Source organism: Henckelia pumila, unplaced genomic scaffold, assembly GCF_033568475.1.
Source record: "Henckelia pumila isolate YLH828 unplaced genomic scaffold, ASM3356847v2 CTG_466, whole genome shotgun sequence".
Taxonomy (NCBI): Eukaryota; Viridiplantae; Streptophyta; class Magnoliopsida; order Lamiales; family Gesneriaceae; genus Henckelia; species Henckelia pumila.
Window position 1 is genome coordinate 6,323,198 of NW_027331833.1, and position 15,694 is coordinate 6,338,891.

Genomic DNA, 15,694 nt, shown 5'->3' on the forward strand with positions numbered 1-15,694 from the left:
ATTATTATTATGTTGAATATTGAATATTGAATGTTGAATGTTGAATATTGAGTTATAAAATGTGAAAAATTAGTGTGTGATGATGTAGATGATTATGTATTAATTTTTGGACTAATCTCAAATATGGATCTATAAATAGGGCTTCATTTGTGATGAAAAATACAATTGAGTTGAGAAAAAAATATTATAAAGTGTAGAATTTGATATATTTTGAGTTTTAAATTTTTTACTTTTTACCATAAATTTTTACTTTTTCACAGCAGTTATATCAATATTTCAACACTATAATATTATAAACTCAATTATATAAATAATGACCATTATTTCACACATGCAATGCCTGCGTGTATACTTCACTAGTATGAGTAGTGAATCACTAATGAATTATAATATTTGTTAAAAACGACAAAGAAAAAGAAAAATCATATTCCTAAGTACATTGGTGCCAGTATATCATGGGCTCTGCAATTATAAAAGAGCAGCAAAGAAAAACCACGTTCGTCTCTACTGCTAAAACACCAATAAATACTATTCTGGTTCGACTTTTTTTTTTTTTTTTTTTTTTTTGTCATTGATCTTTTTGTTTCTAAATTTTTTTTTTGTTTCTAATTATTTTTGTTTCTAATTATTTGAATAGAACTAAGTTGTGGATCTATGGCTTCCACAATTTAGGCGGCGGAGCTGGGGTTCACGGCGTACTAAGAACATACAGGTAGGTAAATTGCCTTCTACCAGAATTACTAATTCATGCTACAATTGTTAATTTTCTTATCTCGTACTATAGATCGTGTAATGACTTTTAAATTAGTAATAATATTTGAATTATTGGGGTGTTAAAAATTAATTTGTTTTGTTCAATAGAAAACCTACAGTTCTGGTTTTATAAAGACTTCCGTACCGTGTGTAATATGATTATTCCAAGGCCAAACAATTTTAAATAAATTTATTCGGTGTCCATTGGTTAATCTACGATTTTTGTTGCAAATGGCAAAAATAATTTATCGAATTATATTAAAAGGAATAAGAAGCTATATAACTTAGGATCAAGCGAAGGAGGTTTTGGTCCAATAAAATTTTCGAGTCGGTAAAATACATGAATTTCTTACTAGAGATTTATGGAATCGGTTATTCAATATCTTTTCGAACGAGTTTGTCCGATACGATTTACCTAACTTATTGCATTAGCATGAGGTTAATCTTGTGCACGTAAAAAAGTAACGACGACATATTTTCTTGTCGTTGAAAAAACGAGAGTGACAGAAATCTTTCAAAGAATTGCCATTTTGAACTCAAATTGTATGCAAGAGCTAGTGTTGCCTATTATTTTAAATGTTATAAATAATGTTCTACATTAAACCCACCAAAAAATTATTAAAATTTCCTACGAATCAAGAAGAAAAATAACAAAGTTATCTGAGGTCTGCTGGCACAGAGAAAATGGTTAGGATCCCTTCCAATTATCATACTATCTTGTAACCTAATTCATGAACTTCCGACAGCTTGAAGCTTTACACATGCAAGGGACTTTAAACTCATCGGGTTCATCTGGATCGAACAAATAATCGTACCTGCCACGATGCAACAAAGCAATTCGTGAATTAAAGTAATTACACTGTGTTACCGCATTTTATAAAGAGAGAGATGTACGTTAATTCGTCACCGGCAGGCACGTTTGCCTTGGCGATTAGTACAATCCGGCTTTCATCATCGCCTACACTCATGATCCTCGCATAGCAATTGGGCATACACTGTAAGAAATGGCAGTGGTTTCAACTAGAATCAACTCAAACAATGCATCAAGAAAAGGGATGGATAGATGGGTGAAATATTGTGGGGGGAACTTACCGAATGGTTGATCAACCGAGCGATATTTCCTGCATCTGTGGCATCAACTACCACTTCTTCACTGATTTTGAATAACTGGAGCAAAAATAAACGAATTTTAACTCGACGATCTTGGTTTGAAGAAATGAGGTCGTGTGGGAAAGAAAACAGCGGTAGAACCAGCAAGGGATAAAGAGAATGGCACCCTTCTAACATGAGAAAATTAATTTTTTATCGGTAAAAGTTCGAAACTCACATAGCAGTCTTTGCCCTCCGCTCGATAGCGTACTTCCCTAAGATCTGCAACGCTGCGGCGGACCTGTTCGCCACGATATTCCACAACCTGGACATAGCAGCACAAAATAATCAATATATATGCAGAACAATTTAGAAAAATAATGATGGCATGATTGGCTTCAGAAGTTGGAAGGATTCAAGGAAAATGATGTTTTAGATCATTAACCAAGCTATAACTGCAATAATTATCATCGGTCAACTGAATTAGGTTTTGAATGCATTCCATCACTGAAGGCAAGTCATATTTCCATCCCTTCTAAATTTATTGTGAAATACCTTTATAATAACTATGCTTGCCACAAAAACAAACGGATTTCTGGTTTTATACCGTTTAATATGGTTAGTAAACGTTCCACATTTACCATTTGAAACACGTGAGAAAGTAGGGAGGATGGGAACCAGACACTGAGTTATTAAACACAACGTAAGTACTAAAACTCACAATAAAGAGATGAAATCTATGTGATTAACCCCAACTTTGGGATCTGTTCAGTGTTCACTGGCTATAGATCACATAAGAATTCAGTGAAAATACCATTTCGCCTTCGAGGATGTTTCTTCGCGCAAAGAGGCCCCATCCATGAATTTCAGATCTACCAAAGCATACTCTATCATTTTCTGTTCTCTGGAGTTATAGATGAACAATTCAAAAACGTTAAGCATAAGCTCCAACAGCAATAACCACCAAACACTAAAAACTATATGATACCGACCTGTAAATGGTGAAGACGTTCTCTGAAGCTAGAAAAGGTCTTAGGTTTCTCTTTTTTCTGTCCCAGATAAGAAAGAGAAAATGGATCAAATTTAAATTCTTCATTCTCTTTCATCAGTAAATTTTCATACTCTAGTTTCAAACTGATACGATGCACCACACATAGAAAAGAAATAAAAGACTGTATATTTACTCGGTTAATATTCAAGTTCAGTATTGCACTTATAGAATGACGATGAGATCCCATGATTCGATGGACAACTGCCTCCTTCCTCGCCTGATAATAGAACAGAAAAGGCAAAACATGGCTAAGAAGCTGCTACTTCTTGATCTCGAGTTACCACAAAAACTATTGGCTAAAATATTTTACTTTTAAATTTCACTTTGAGCACAAGTTTGTATTAATATGTAATGTACTGATATTTCATTGCATATACCTTTTTGCAAGTTCTTTTGAATACACGACATCTTGCTGCGGAGAATGGGTCGACCTCTTCATTCTCAACTGAAGTGGATTCCTCGAGTTTCAATCTGCTTGTTGAGAATAGCCTCGAGCCTGTTTGCCTTTTGTTATGAAGCAGGTTTTTGGTAGAAAAAGTCACCTTTGGAGTCTCCACAATTAGAACCGTGTCTGGATTTGGAGCCCTGCACAAAATGATACCTCCTGTGAGACCCCATAACGCCATTGACAATTTAAATACCAATTTAATAGATAGCACTGAGCAGTACCGATGATAGGCGCAATACGAAACCATTTTTGTCACTTGTTTCCCATTCTTTTCCAGACAATGCAACTGCATTTTTCGCCACATTAGATTAAATGCTATGTCAGTACATACTTGGCATAGTCAGGTATATATAAAACACAGAAGACATGAATGCATGTTAACCAGCAACTTGATAACTCGAAACAACCAATCATATATCAGATCAGATCATGAATATTAGAATTCTACAGCATTGAATTATGTCTGTAGCATATACAAACTATATTTCAGATAATTACTCACAAAGAAGATATATGGTTAATTAAGTCATCTCACCTCCATGCGAAACCCTGCCCTTGATGCACACATAGCATGATAGTATGTGGAACACTTGCAACATTGTGTGCAGGAACCATGAATTTGTTTGCAAACTACACAAATCTGAAATGTAAAAAATCAGAGATAACAGCGTGTCTCAGTCAAAAATCTCTTCGAGATGTATCTCAACATGTGGAGCCCCTATGCACTCAAGTACATGAATTGAAAAATTAATGAAACCATTTTCTTTAGGATCAAGGCTAGTCCCCATAAAAAAACAAAATACAACAAACTAGAATAATGAAAAGCAAGCCAACTCGTGAATGAGAAAACAAAAAGTACCTTCACAAAAGAGCCTGAAGGAATTCTCAAGATTCCAAGTGCAGGCTCCATCTTTTCGTCGCTTGCAAAGGAGACTTCTGGTTGAAACCAAGCACATGTAACATGAACCCATAATGGTGCAACATCTGTAGGCTTCAGAGCACCCCCTGAATTTTCAAACAATAAATATTAATGCCAAGGACAATGTTATGTACATTTTGCATGTAGAAGAAGTATATGAGTCCATAACATAGATAGGAAAATGATAAAAAGGTTATGGTGCTAGAACTATCTAGTGCAACATGAACCCATAATGGTGTAACAGTCGGGGTCAAAAAGGTTATGGTGCTAGAACTATCTAGAGTTATGGCACATGCCTTTAACAGGACAGAGGCAACACTCCCGCTCAATATCAGGTGTCTCGCAGGCCCGACAGACCCATGAAGTAAAATCACGTACATTTCTTGCTCCATAACATTCTTGATGAACAGCTATTTGACATCTGAAACAACAAAGACGCATCATAAACAACAAAGAAGCATCATATAAAGTTTCTTTAAAAACATTTAGTAGTGCATTCGAATTTGATGTCGTATCTAATCAATTGTGAAATCAATAAGATTCGTAAGTTTCAGTCCAACACCTAAGTTATGTCAGATAACATAAGAGGGAATGGAATAATTTCTAAAGTAAAATCCGTCAATCAGACATCAACTCCCAAGGTTGCAAAAGAACAAATTACCATCACAGTCGTGCAATACTACCATAAACCATACACGAGGACTGTGAAGATAAATCGTCGGATGGTAACAAATGCAACTTAAGTTCTTAGCATAAGCACCAAATTTTCAGAACTTATCTTCAAATAACGATGTGTAAGTAGATCGAATTTGACCATACCTGATGCATATAATTATCTTGTTGTAATCCCAATCTTCGACCCAACGACACACTGCACATCTTTCAGTTGTCCAGTTGGCAGAAATAGGTTCATAATTTTCTATCCAATTAAAGAACTGCAAAGTTAATCCCTCAACTTATGCCACGGCCAACAGCATACGTAATAGAATGAAGTAACTCATCAAATTGTATAAGTCGGGGATAGGATCAGAACCTTGTAAGAAATTAAGCAACTTCTGTCTCCGTACTTTAATAGAAGGACGCTTGAGGGGTTTGGCAGGTACAAGATTTCGTTCATGATACTCTGCCATCTGTAACATCTGTCAGGACAAAAATACCTATTCTTAAGTAACCATCCGAGTAAAACAACTGCTTAAACAACGGATACTCAGATAAGAAAACACAAGAACCCATTGATACATGCAAAATGAAAAAAATAATATTAAAAGATAAATCTGCTTCAGGAACGAACCCACTGTTCAAGAGGTATCAAGGAACCTTTCACCCTGACACTAGACTTCCAGTTTTTGGTTTTAGAACCCGTGTGCCTTTCCCATTCATTAAGTTGCTGCTTTTCTAATCCACAATAGCCGCACTTGCAGACAACTCTGTAACATTGAAAATGATAGCACTGTTGCTACTGGTATATGAAACGCCTCTAAGGAGATGAAATTTCGAGGGCCACGATTGATACTTACAAATGAAGACTTGGGAAATATATTCCCTCCACACCTGAGCACAAAACAGTAACCTTACTAGGTAAAATGGAGTTAGAGTTGCTCTTTTTGTTATAGCTGCATCAAGAATTATACATTTATCAGGCTATCTGGAAGCACAAATAAATTTCAAAAAAAAAAAAAACATTTGAAAACTTTTTAGCTGAATGTGTAGCAGCACTTACCCATGCTTAACCTGTAAAATTTCTGAATCGGATAGTTCAAAATTAAACCGTGCTTTGCATTCAGGGCAGTAATAATCAGTTCCCAGATCCTAGAGCCACAGGAAATAAAAGAGATCACAGCAACTAAACATCAATTTCTATACATAATCAACAGTCATATGGTAAAGAATAAACAAACATGCACAAAAGAATACCTTGAAATTGTTTTTTGGAAATTTGTCACATTCTGCATGGACCCAAACTTTACAGCCATTACACCGCATCTTAATTATATCATAGAAAGAAATGTTAGAGAGTAGAACAATCACATATTGAGAGGAAATAGTTAAAAGAACAAAATTTAACGAAATCATAAAAATTCTCCCACCCAAGTTCCATTGTCGGTTTGATTCCGGATCTTCTTGCATATGCCACAATAGTGCTTTCTTTTTTTCAACTGAGACAAGAGTAAGTAGTCGTTAATACAGACAAGCTGCATAGCGGCATAATGTTGAGGAAGACTCGATAACATCCTACATAAAGAAAACGGCAAACCTTGGCACAAGAAATACACAATCGATTGGTCATAACAGCTGAATCCTTCGATTTCCTTGAGTTGGGAGTGATGCTCATGCCACAGGCTTCACAAGATTTTGTTTCTCTATTCGTAAATGGATCCTGGTAACGAAAATAAAAATTGAACTTCTTTCTTACCAAGAGGGCATTTATTTGTTTTTACTATGTTGGTATACATGGAAAATCAGATACATAATTATTAGTGGTCAAGAAAAAACTTTCCAATAAGTATGAATAATCTAAATGCTCCAATGAGAACACAACATTGAGAGCAAGCAAGAGTGGAGCTTACCTGTTTTGCCAAGTTGCCACCTTGATTATGATTAGTATCTGAAATCTCACGGACTCCTCCAGTAAGAGAACGAAGATAACCTGTGCTGCCAGAAGCTACTTTTAGTTCGATCATCAACATCTCATTGAAGCCATTTTCAGCCAGAAATGCCTCCTCTATGGCAGACCGAAGATCACCCGGCTTTCTATCATTCAAATCAGTCTGTCCCTGAAACCTAAATCAACAAATTCACAGTGATATTGACAAATATCAAACACACGGGCAATAATAAAAATTAAAAGAAAGAATAAATGAGACAACTACCAAGCACCTGTCTACATAATCGACAAATGGAAATATCATCCCGGGTTTAATCCAAGCGTATTCCTGCACATAAAAGATTAGATCAGATTCAATATATCCATAATTGCAATCCGATTTGTTGTACACCAACTTGATCGAACAAAGAATAAATTAATCCAACAAAAACCCAACTCTAAGTATTAAAGGATAAAAAGTAAAATATATTTTACCCGTTGTGTCCCATTCCCTGAATAACCAAAAAACATCACACAAACTGCACCAGCAACTCGAAAATTCAAAAATTGTTGAGGAACTTGTGAGAAGAGATTAAGAACAATAGCTGGCCAAGGAGGGCACTTCTTCCCGTATATTGCCCACACGATGTCACCCTCATCAAAATCCTCCAAACAGTATGATCTGTCGATGCCATATAATTCCATCAACTCCTCCAACTCCTCCTCGTCCTCCAACCCCTCGTGCAAAGAGGTCATCGAACTCCTTGAACTCGAATACTTCCTAAAATTGTAACTCCTCAATCCATCAGACCTCAGCTCTTCTATCTCATCCTCCGACAAAGGTGAAAACTTGCGGCATTGGTTGGCTATCTTATCCTCTTTCCGCTTCTTATTAACCGCAGCATGGCCACGGGTTTTGGGGGTCTTGAAGACGAATTTATTATCCTTCTCTTTAACTGGTAAATATTCAGAATCCCCAGCAGAATCTTTCACCTCATTCTTACCGTTGCTCTTCTCTTTCTTCCAGTTAGCAAGAACTGAATCATTAAACCGAGACGGCAGTACCTGAACCCTCCCGCGAGAAGTTCTCACCAGCGGCGGCCGCGGATTTTCCTGAGATTTCGGAGCCTCAGCAATCCATGATATTTCCGTCGCTCCTCCACAGTCTTCGGCAGCGGAGGACGAAGACGAAGACAGAATTTTATGCAATCCATAGCCATTAAATGGGATTATGCCGGCGGCAAAGTCTCCCAGCAGACGCATAGAATAATAACCATTAGCAAGTTTGCGTTTCTTCCGATTGGCGGCCGATTCATCGTCGTCACCCGCCATGTCTCCGAGCCGGTACCGTTTCAATCTCGGCATTACTGTTTTCAAGCTCTTCTTTATTATCATCCTCCTCTAATCACGCAATTCAAAACCCTAATCTTCGTCACAAACTCCCCAGCAGCGCAAAAAAACTCCAGAGTCAGTCAAAACCCATGAAAATTATCCGTCCCAATTAGCCAAAATCGATTGAACAACCAAAATTCAAGGATTACATAACGTTCCCACGAGAAAAAATCATCTTTTTTTCCGTTGAAGTTCAGAACAAGAATAGGGGATCTCTGTTTCAACACACAGACTCTCTCTCTCTCCAACTGCTCTGCGTATCGATGAGAGAGATAAATACACAGAAATACAAATTTATATTATATTCCGAATTTAGATACGGACTGCGTATGTATATATATATATATATGCGTGTGAATCAAATCAATACAGATTGGTATTACATTATATTATTAAATCAATAAAACTTTTTGCAAATCGTTTGGTCTCGTCTCATCTGCTTCGATATATATATATATGTAGAGTGTATGTATAGACTGAGAGATTTGGGATGACAAGTTTTTCGGCGTAATGAATGTGAATGCCAGTGTGGAAATTCTAACTTGCGCCTTGTGTTTTGAGCACACCTGAAGAACCAAATTTGAGATTTGTAGGCATTGGTGGCTACCTCGTTTGGACATGGCTCGTTTTCTTAAATATTTCTACCTTTTTTGTGTTTGCAGAAGTTGGATGTAAGAAGAGTGGCTTCCAAGAAACTAGTTGCAAACGAGTGTTATGGATAATTGGATAATTATTTATATATGTGTATATATATATATATATGTATTTTAAAAAGTATGATGGCGAATTGAATTGATTCTTGATTATTTTTATTTTTTTTGGGGGGTGGGGGGTGGGTTTGGGGTTAAAGTGGGGTGGGGTGGCGTGGGTAGTATGTGTGGAGGGTACGTAGATTCTTGAAATTATAAATGTGAAGTTTGTGTTCAAGTACTTCTCCCCCACACGATTTTGGTCTCGATTCAATGGGAGGTGGCATGAATTCCTATGAAAGATTAGGGGGGTGGCCGGAGTCTTTACTTTCTTTCTTTTTTTTTTTTAAACGGAAAGAGATTGATTCAGATGGATAAAATGAGATTTTTTGAGTGGGAAATTTACCTCTTGTTGGTTTCTTGGTGATGGAAAGAGATTTGGTCGGGATCTTTAAAGGCAACAATCGTATATAATCTTGACACAATACGTGGGTCGGTTTAGTTGACAAATTTAAATAAAAATGGTTAAATCGGGAGATGGAGAAGTTGAGGAAATTGGAACAACCCAGCTCGGACACCATCGTTGCGGCGGTGACAGGTTGGCCACGGCAGTGGCGGCATAGGAGGAGGAGGCTATGGCGGACGAGGGTCGTAGGAGTTACATTTGTTTTGGCCATGGTTGAAAATATTTACTTCGTCTTCGTTGGGGCCCCTTTTAATAATAATAATGGGATATATATATATATATAGATAATATTGAAGAAGGCTATGTAAATTTGTAATGACTCGGGGTGTTACAATTTCTTTAAATTTGGGAAATAAGTTGTTTTAGATTACTTAAATCAATGAATTCGAAGTCAAAGGGAGAGGATATATAGAAGATCTACCATATTTAATTATAGGCTATGGTGGGATTATGTTCAGATTCATTTCGATAGAAAATCGTATAAAAAATGATAATTTTTTTATAATATATTAATTACTTCGGATTATGGTATAATCATGGGGTTGATGAATTCTTACTTTTGCTTAATAATTTATTGGTGGAGCAGAGAACGAGCGTAGAATCGTACCTCTTCGAATTTTGGCGGAGACATGAAAATTCTGGTCTTGTCCCAATCTAGGCATGGAACTTTTAATGGGAAAAGTTGAAGATAATTTTGATGCAATTTGTTGGCATAGACGTCTGAATCCCATGGCCGATGACGACCCGTCTCCGCCTGCCACCGTCCTGTTGTGTGGAGAAGAACGGAGTGGCAGCGGCACCACCGTGCTCCGCTTTAATTCGTGGTGGTTTTGGCCTAGTACCAGAGGGTTTCATGTTACGGCCGATGGGTTCCCTTCTTATTTCTTGGTTTTTTATTTTTGTCGGCCTTTTCGATAATGCGAGTGAGTTTATAAAGAAGGTCATGGGTAAGAATTATGTAAATATTTCCTCTATATTTGTGACGAGTACTGTGGAAAAAGGTGTAATGAATAAAGGGTATTATTATAATATTATTTATTTATATCATAGTCAACGTTAGGTAACGTTGAAAATATATGGCCACAAAATTATTGAGAATGAATATGGGAGTTTTTAGGCCGTTTCTCAGATGGGTTTTAGTCCTGGATATGGGTGGCACAGCCTTCTGCCACCGCGTGACGCGGCCATGGCGACTAAGACTCGGAAAATTGTATAAAGATACTTTTTACAAGTAAAATTTATGTGTATTTTCTTCTCGAAAACATGGAAGAAAATATATTAGAATCTTGAAAATTGAGAGAAGGCCAAAAAAAAAATGACCGAGAAGGTGAGAAATAATGGTTTTTCTCAAGAATCTACGATTCCTTTTTGTTGGGCGATGGGAGTGAAGAGGTGTCAGTTTGGGTGGAACATTTTAAAGGCATAAATTGATAACCAAATGGAAATTATCCAAAAAAAATTAAGAGAGAATAAGACATTTAATATGTTTATGATTTACATAAAACTTATTCCCAAACATTTTTTATGAGAAGGTTTTACGGATCAATTTTGTAAAATAAATATCTTATTTGATTCGAATCATAAATAAATATTATTTTTTTATTATAAATATGAATCGAACCACCTCTCAAATATAGATCCGTTAAATCATCTCACAATAAAATTACTCCAATTTATTTGATCTTGTTAAATCTGACGAAAGTGGGCTGACACAAAATGGGTAGAGGAGCAATGGTAGGTGGTCAATCCACCCACGACGAGCGACGGATTCAAAATTAGATTTGAAAATTTTGGGGATTTTTTTCTCTTAAATAGATATATTAATTTCATTATAAAATGGAAAGAAGAGAAGATAAATTTACCTCACTGACAAGTAACGTTGGAATAATGGTGTTGAAGGCGGCGATCGACGAGATTCTGAGTTTCTCTCCCTCTCATTTTCTCTATGCGGCCGTGCGTTCTCTCCTCCGAATTTCTGCTTTTGCTACGCCGTTTGGTTTTTAGCGTAGAGAATTAAGGAGGTGCGTTGGGCTTGCAAATGAAACGAGTCGACTAAATAAAAGACTTACATCATAATAACAAGGGTTAATTGCATTAATCTCTTATTTGAGAACTCTAAAAGATATAAAACCCCTAAAATATTAATAGTCTAATGCACTCTTCGTTAAAAACAAACAAACAAACAAATTAACATATTTTACTCCTATGTAATAAAAATTCAAGCACAGTTATCCCTATGATAAGGGTTTTAGCTCAATTTTTGAAAATATAAAATCTAACATGCTATTAATTTTATATAACAACAACAATATTTTCTTTAGGCTAGACTAAAGCCCATAATAATAAAAGAGTAATGCTATATGTACACCATAGTATACATCTTGGTTTACATATTTCTTTACTAATTACAAAACTTTTTTTGGCCAACGAGATATTTATATCTTATCATGTGTAGTTTTGTATTTGATGAGGGGAATTGTAAGTTGGTGAAAGTCAAAGTATACACTACAAGAGTACAGCTAGTATTTTTCATAATAAAATTAAATATCATTATAACTTAGATACTCTTGATTTTCTTAATTAAGTCTTAAAATCTAGCATGAACACAACCTCGAAGGGATAGACCAAAAATTAAATATTATCACAACTTATATGCAGTTGACTTATTTTTATAAAGTCATTAGAAAAATTCTCAATGAAATAAAACTGGCATATACTATTTTCAATTTACGAGTTGTATTTTTCTTCCTATCTTCCCTAATTATGTAAGTAATTAAACTTACTCTTTGATGTCTTATTAGAGAAAATTTATATTTTTTGTTATTTATTTATATATTTTGTTTTCTTTTGAATAGAGCTGATGAAAAATACCGAAATATCGTCATACCGCTTATATCGTACCGAAAAAAAATCGTATATACCGTACCAAAATTTTTGGTATCGGTATAGGATTTGCGAAATTTCGGTATTTCGATATACCAAAAAAATATATAAAAAGTTGATATACACGGTATCGGTATGATACCATATACCAAAATTTTTTGATAAGAACGATATGAATTTATGTCATATCGAAATTTTCGGTACGACGGTATACCGTACCGAACCACCCCTGGTTTTAAAGATTCTCGAGGAAACTAATAAATTTTTTATTTACACGTAATATTGACACTAATTTTCTTATTAATGAAATTTTCAAAAAAAAATTTATTGTTTAATTTTAACTTTAGTCACTCAACCGTAAAAATCCTGGTTCTCTTTCTCTTTCAAGGAAATAGTCGATAAATTATAAATCCAACAGTTACATAGTGGTTGCAAAATTTCCTTTAAAGTCGGTGAATTCACATTCTCTTCTATTTTTCCTTAAAAGAGTGAAGGATAAATTTAATTATAAAAATCTACTTTTTCCCAGTGAGACCACAAAATTCAACAGGAAAAAAGTACAAGAGAATTGAAAAAATAGTCAATGGTCAACGATATAATGGGAAAACTTACAAATTGAATATACATGCTTGGATGTTGTGAAAAGATCCGGTTCAGTCTCATATATTTGACCTTTTGCTGGTTCGATTTTAAATATTTTGACATTCCCCGTTCAATCATGAGTGTTTCACAAATTTGCTCGATTTGATTCTCCTGACAATTTAATTGTTAAAATTAAAAAGAGAAATTTTCGGTTCAATCACATATGTTTGAATCTATTTTTAGTTTGGTCCAAATATGCCACAATATATCTCAAACATCTATGATTCCATAAATTATGTTTTTAGTTTTCCAATACCATTACCGAGTTGTAAAACTAATGTTTTTTTTTTTAACAAATACTTTAAAAACGTTTTTTTCTTATTGAAAAACTTACGATATTTATTTAATAATAAAATGTCATCTTATACAAGTTTAACAAGCCAAACGAGAAATTCCCATATACCCAAAAGGAAGGTGTAGGAAAAGAAATAAAAAATTTTGCTAAATCGTGTGTCACATTGTTTGCTTATCGTCGGGCATGAAAAAATTTCGACACCATTGGGCCCTTGATCAGAGCCGCAATCTCGGCCGGAATGGTTCCTATGTATCTCAAATTTTCAAGTGGCTTGATAACTGCTTGCATCATCAGAAGAGAATCATTCACAACGTGGACTCGTTGGTACGTATTTCTTTGCTTGTGATATCTTTAGCCCTTCGTGTATTTCCATCAATTCTCCAAGTGTGACTGAAAATGGTTGCTTTATTTTTTGTCCGAATGCACAAATCAACTTTCCTTGGTGGTCCTTTATAGCTCCCCTAATTGCGTATGTGTTCAGATTGGTATTATATGAAGCATCCATATCCATACGAAGAGATCCCTAGTAGGAGGTGACCAGCTCGACGCAGATTCAATTGAGTTTATTTCTGATATATTATCTTGATTTGATTGGGTTGTATATTATTGCTTTTACTTGGGTTTTCAATTAATTGCTCTGGTTGTATTCTGACGGGTTAAAATCTAGTTATGATTTTCTCTTTAAGTTTAATTGCATGCATATGTTTCTGTTTAGTAGGTGATTCGAGTTGGGTTACTATATTTATGGTATCAGATTATACATTAAGATTCTTTGGGACATAGTTCTATATATAATTTTGGGTTAATATGGGTTATCTTTGTAGAGAGATGACTGGATACGACATTCGTAGTAGCCATGGCAGCGACGAGCGTTGGTGTGATTAGGATTCCCAAGAGAAATCCCCGAGATCTTTTTCATCGCCACGAGGATGATCATCGTATGTTTGACTTACATAGGTTCATTCAGATTGGACTTAAGCCTTTGGTGGGCAGTGAGACCCCGAAGGTTGCTGAGGATTGGTTCGAGCGCATGGAGTGTTGCTTCAAGTCTTTTCATTGTTCAGAGGAGTAGAAGATGCAGGCCACCGAGTTCCTGTTGGAGGGATGAGCACGCAAGTGGTGGAGATCTGCCTCCGAATCTATGCTGGCCGAGCGAGGGCGTGTCACCTGGGAAGATTTCTGCAAGGCATTTACAGACTTGCATTTTCCTTCAGCACTCCGTCAGGTAAGGGCGATGGGATTGTAGAGCCAGAAGCAAGGGGATATGTCGATCGATGAATACCAACAAAATTTTTATCGACTTGTTGTCGTTTTGTCTCCACATCAGTGAGAGTTTGACAACTAAGTATGATCACTTTGTGCAAGGGTTGAATCAGAGGATTTTCGATCGTGTGTCTTTTTGAGAGGATCCCACTTCTTATGAGAGTTTGGTGAATTAGTGTCGGCAAGACGAGACCAGAATTTTGAGACGGAGATATTTATAGATTGGTGGGATTCCGAGTTTGTTGGCACCGAGAGGACAATTTTTAAGAACATTGGATCTTCTTCATCTGGTGAGACCCGTCTGTCGGGCAAGAATAAGTTACAGTGTGATAATTGTGGAAGAGATCATCCCACTAAGAAGTGTCGAGCAGCTTCGAGAACTTGTTTCATTTGTGGAAGTGTAGATCACTTCAAGAAGTATTGTCCCAAGTGTGGAGGATGGGATGGTCAGGGATCAATGATGGGACCTCAGGGTAGTAGACCATTAGAGACATCAGTGCAGCATATGACCCGGGGTAGGCACCGTGGATGCGTTCAACAGTCTCAGGTTTAGGGTCAGAAGTATGCACTCCAGGGAGATCAGATGCAAGCTAGGATGGATGATGATACCTATAATGATTTTGATGGTTGAATTTTGTATGGGTATATCTAGTTGTATTTGGCTTATTTATATTTTCTAATATTGATATTGTAATAAAAAGTGTAACGAATCTAGTTTCGTAGTTTAAATGCTTTCAGTTTTGGGATTATCTTGGTTTAATTCTAGTGTTTGTTTTTATTTAATTAGTGTCCAATTATTGTGGCTTTTGGATTATTTGTGTGATCTGATTTGAGGAGTTGTAAGTACTTACACGGTGGTTAGTTTTAGGCAGTTTCCGAGAGAAGTTGAGTAAGTATGTGACTTGATGATTGCTGCCAGGGATGACTATTTGCATTAGGGAAACAATGATGTTAATATACCAAGTGTTGTGGACTGTGGTGGCTTGAGATTAGAAGTTTGAGGAAGTGCAACCATATACTAGTTTTTTCTCTGGAAGCCTTTCGTTCTTTAGAGATGTGTACGGGGAAGGCTACCTCAGTCTCGATATTTTACGTAGTTACAGAATGGTATAGTTAAACATGAACGTTTCAATGATATACGAGTTTTCTTGAGAAGATTTAGTTTGGTGCTAGCTTAGTGCCAAGGGAATATAGTGTTTTATCATCTGACTTCGTCAGAG

General features: G+C 36.0%; 1 protein-coding gene across 4 annotated transcripts; it reads right to left on the minus strand.

The window, feature by feature from the left end:
• Positions 1 to 1,294: 1,294 nt before the first annotated feature.
• On the minus strand, positions 1,295 to 11,348 carry LOC140872429 (histone-lysine N-methyltransferase ATX4-like). 4 transcript variants are annotated; one of them, XM_073275244.1, is made up of 24 exons: positions 11,254 to 11,348; positions 7,340 to 8,489; positions 7,138 to 7,193; positions 6,828 to 7,041; positions 6,515 to 6,637; positions 6,348 to 6,416; positions 6,175 to 6,243; positions 5,981 to 6,069; positions 5,778 to 5,873; positions 5,552 to 5,687; positions 5,294 to 5,399; positions 5,080 to 5,179; positions 4,557 to 4,681; positions 4,201 to 4,346; positions 3,877 to 3,981; positions 3,563 to 3,627; positions 3,271 to 3,478; positions 3,027 to 3,110; positions 2,835 to 2,891; positions 2,657 to 2,746; positions 2,081 to 2,167; positions 1,846 to 1,920; positions 1,648 to 1,748; positions 1,295 to 1,568 (listed from the first exon to the last, which is right to left on the minus strand). In XM_073275244.1, the coding sequence occupies exons 2-24, from the start codon at positions 8,237 to 8,239 to the stop codon at positions 1,478 to 1,480; spliced, it is 3,192 nt and encodes a 1,063-aa protein (XP_073131345.1). In that variant the 5' UTR covers positions 8,240 to 8,489; positions 11,254 to 11,348; the 3' UTR covers positions 1,295 to 1,477. The 4 variants fall into 4 exon arrangements, with proteins under 4 accessions (XP_073131345.1, XP_073131347.1, XP_073131344.1 ...); XM_073275246.1 differs by lacking the exon at positions 11,254 to 11,348 and adding an exon at positions 9,999 to 10,335 and having other exon boundaries at positions 7,340 to 8,484; XM_073275243.1 differs by lacking the exon at positions 11,254 to 11,348 and adding an exon at positions 9,999 to 10,335.
• Positions 11,349 to 15,694: the final 4,346 nt, after the last annotated feature.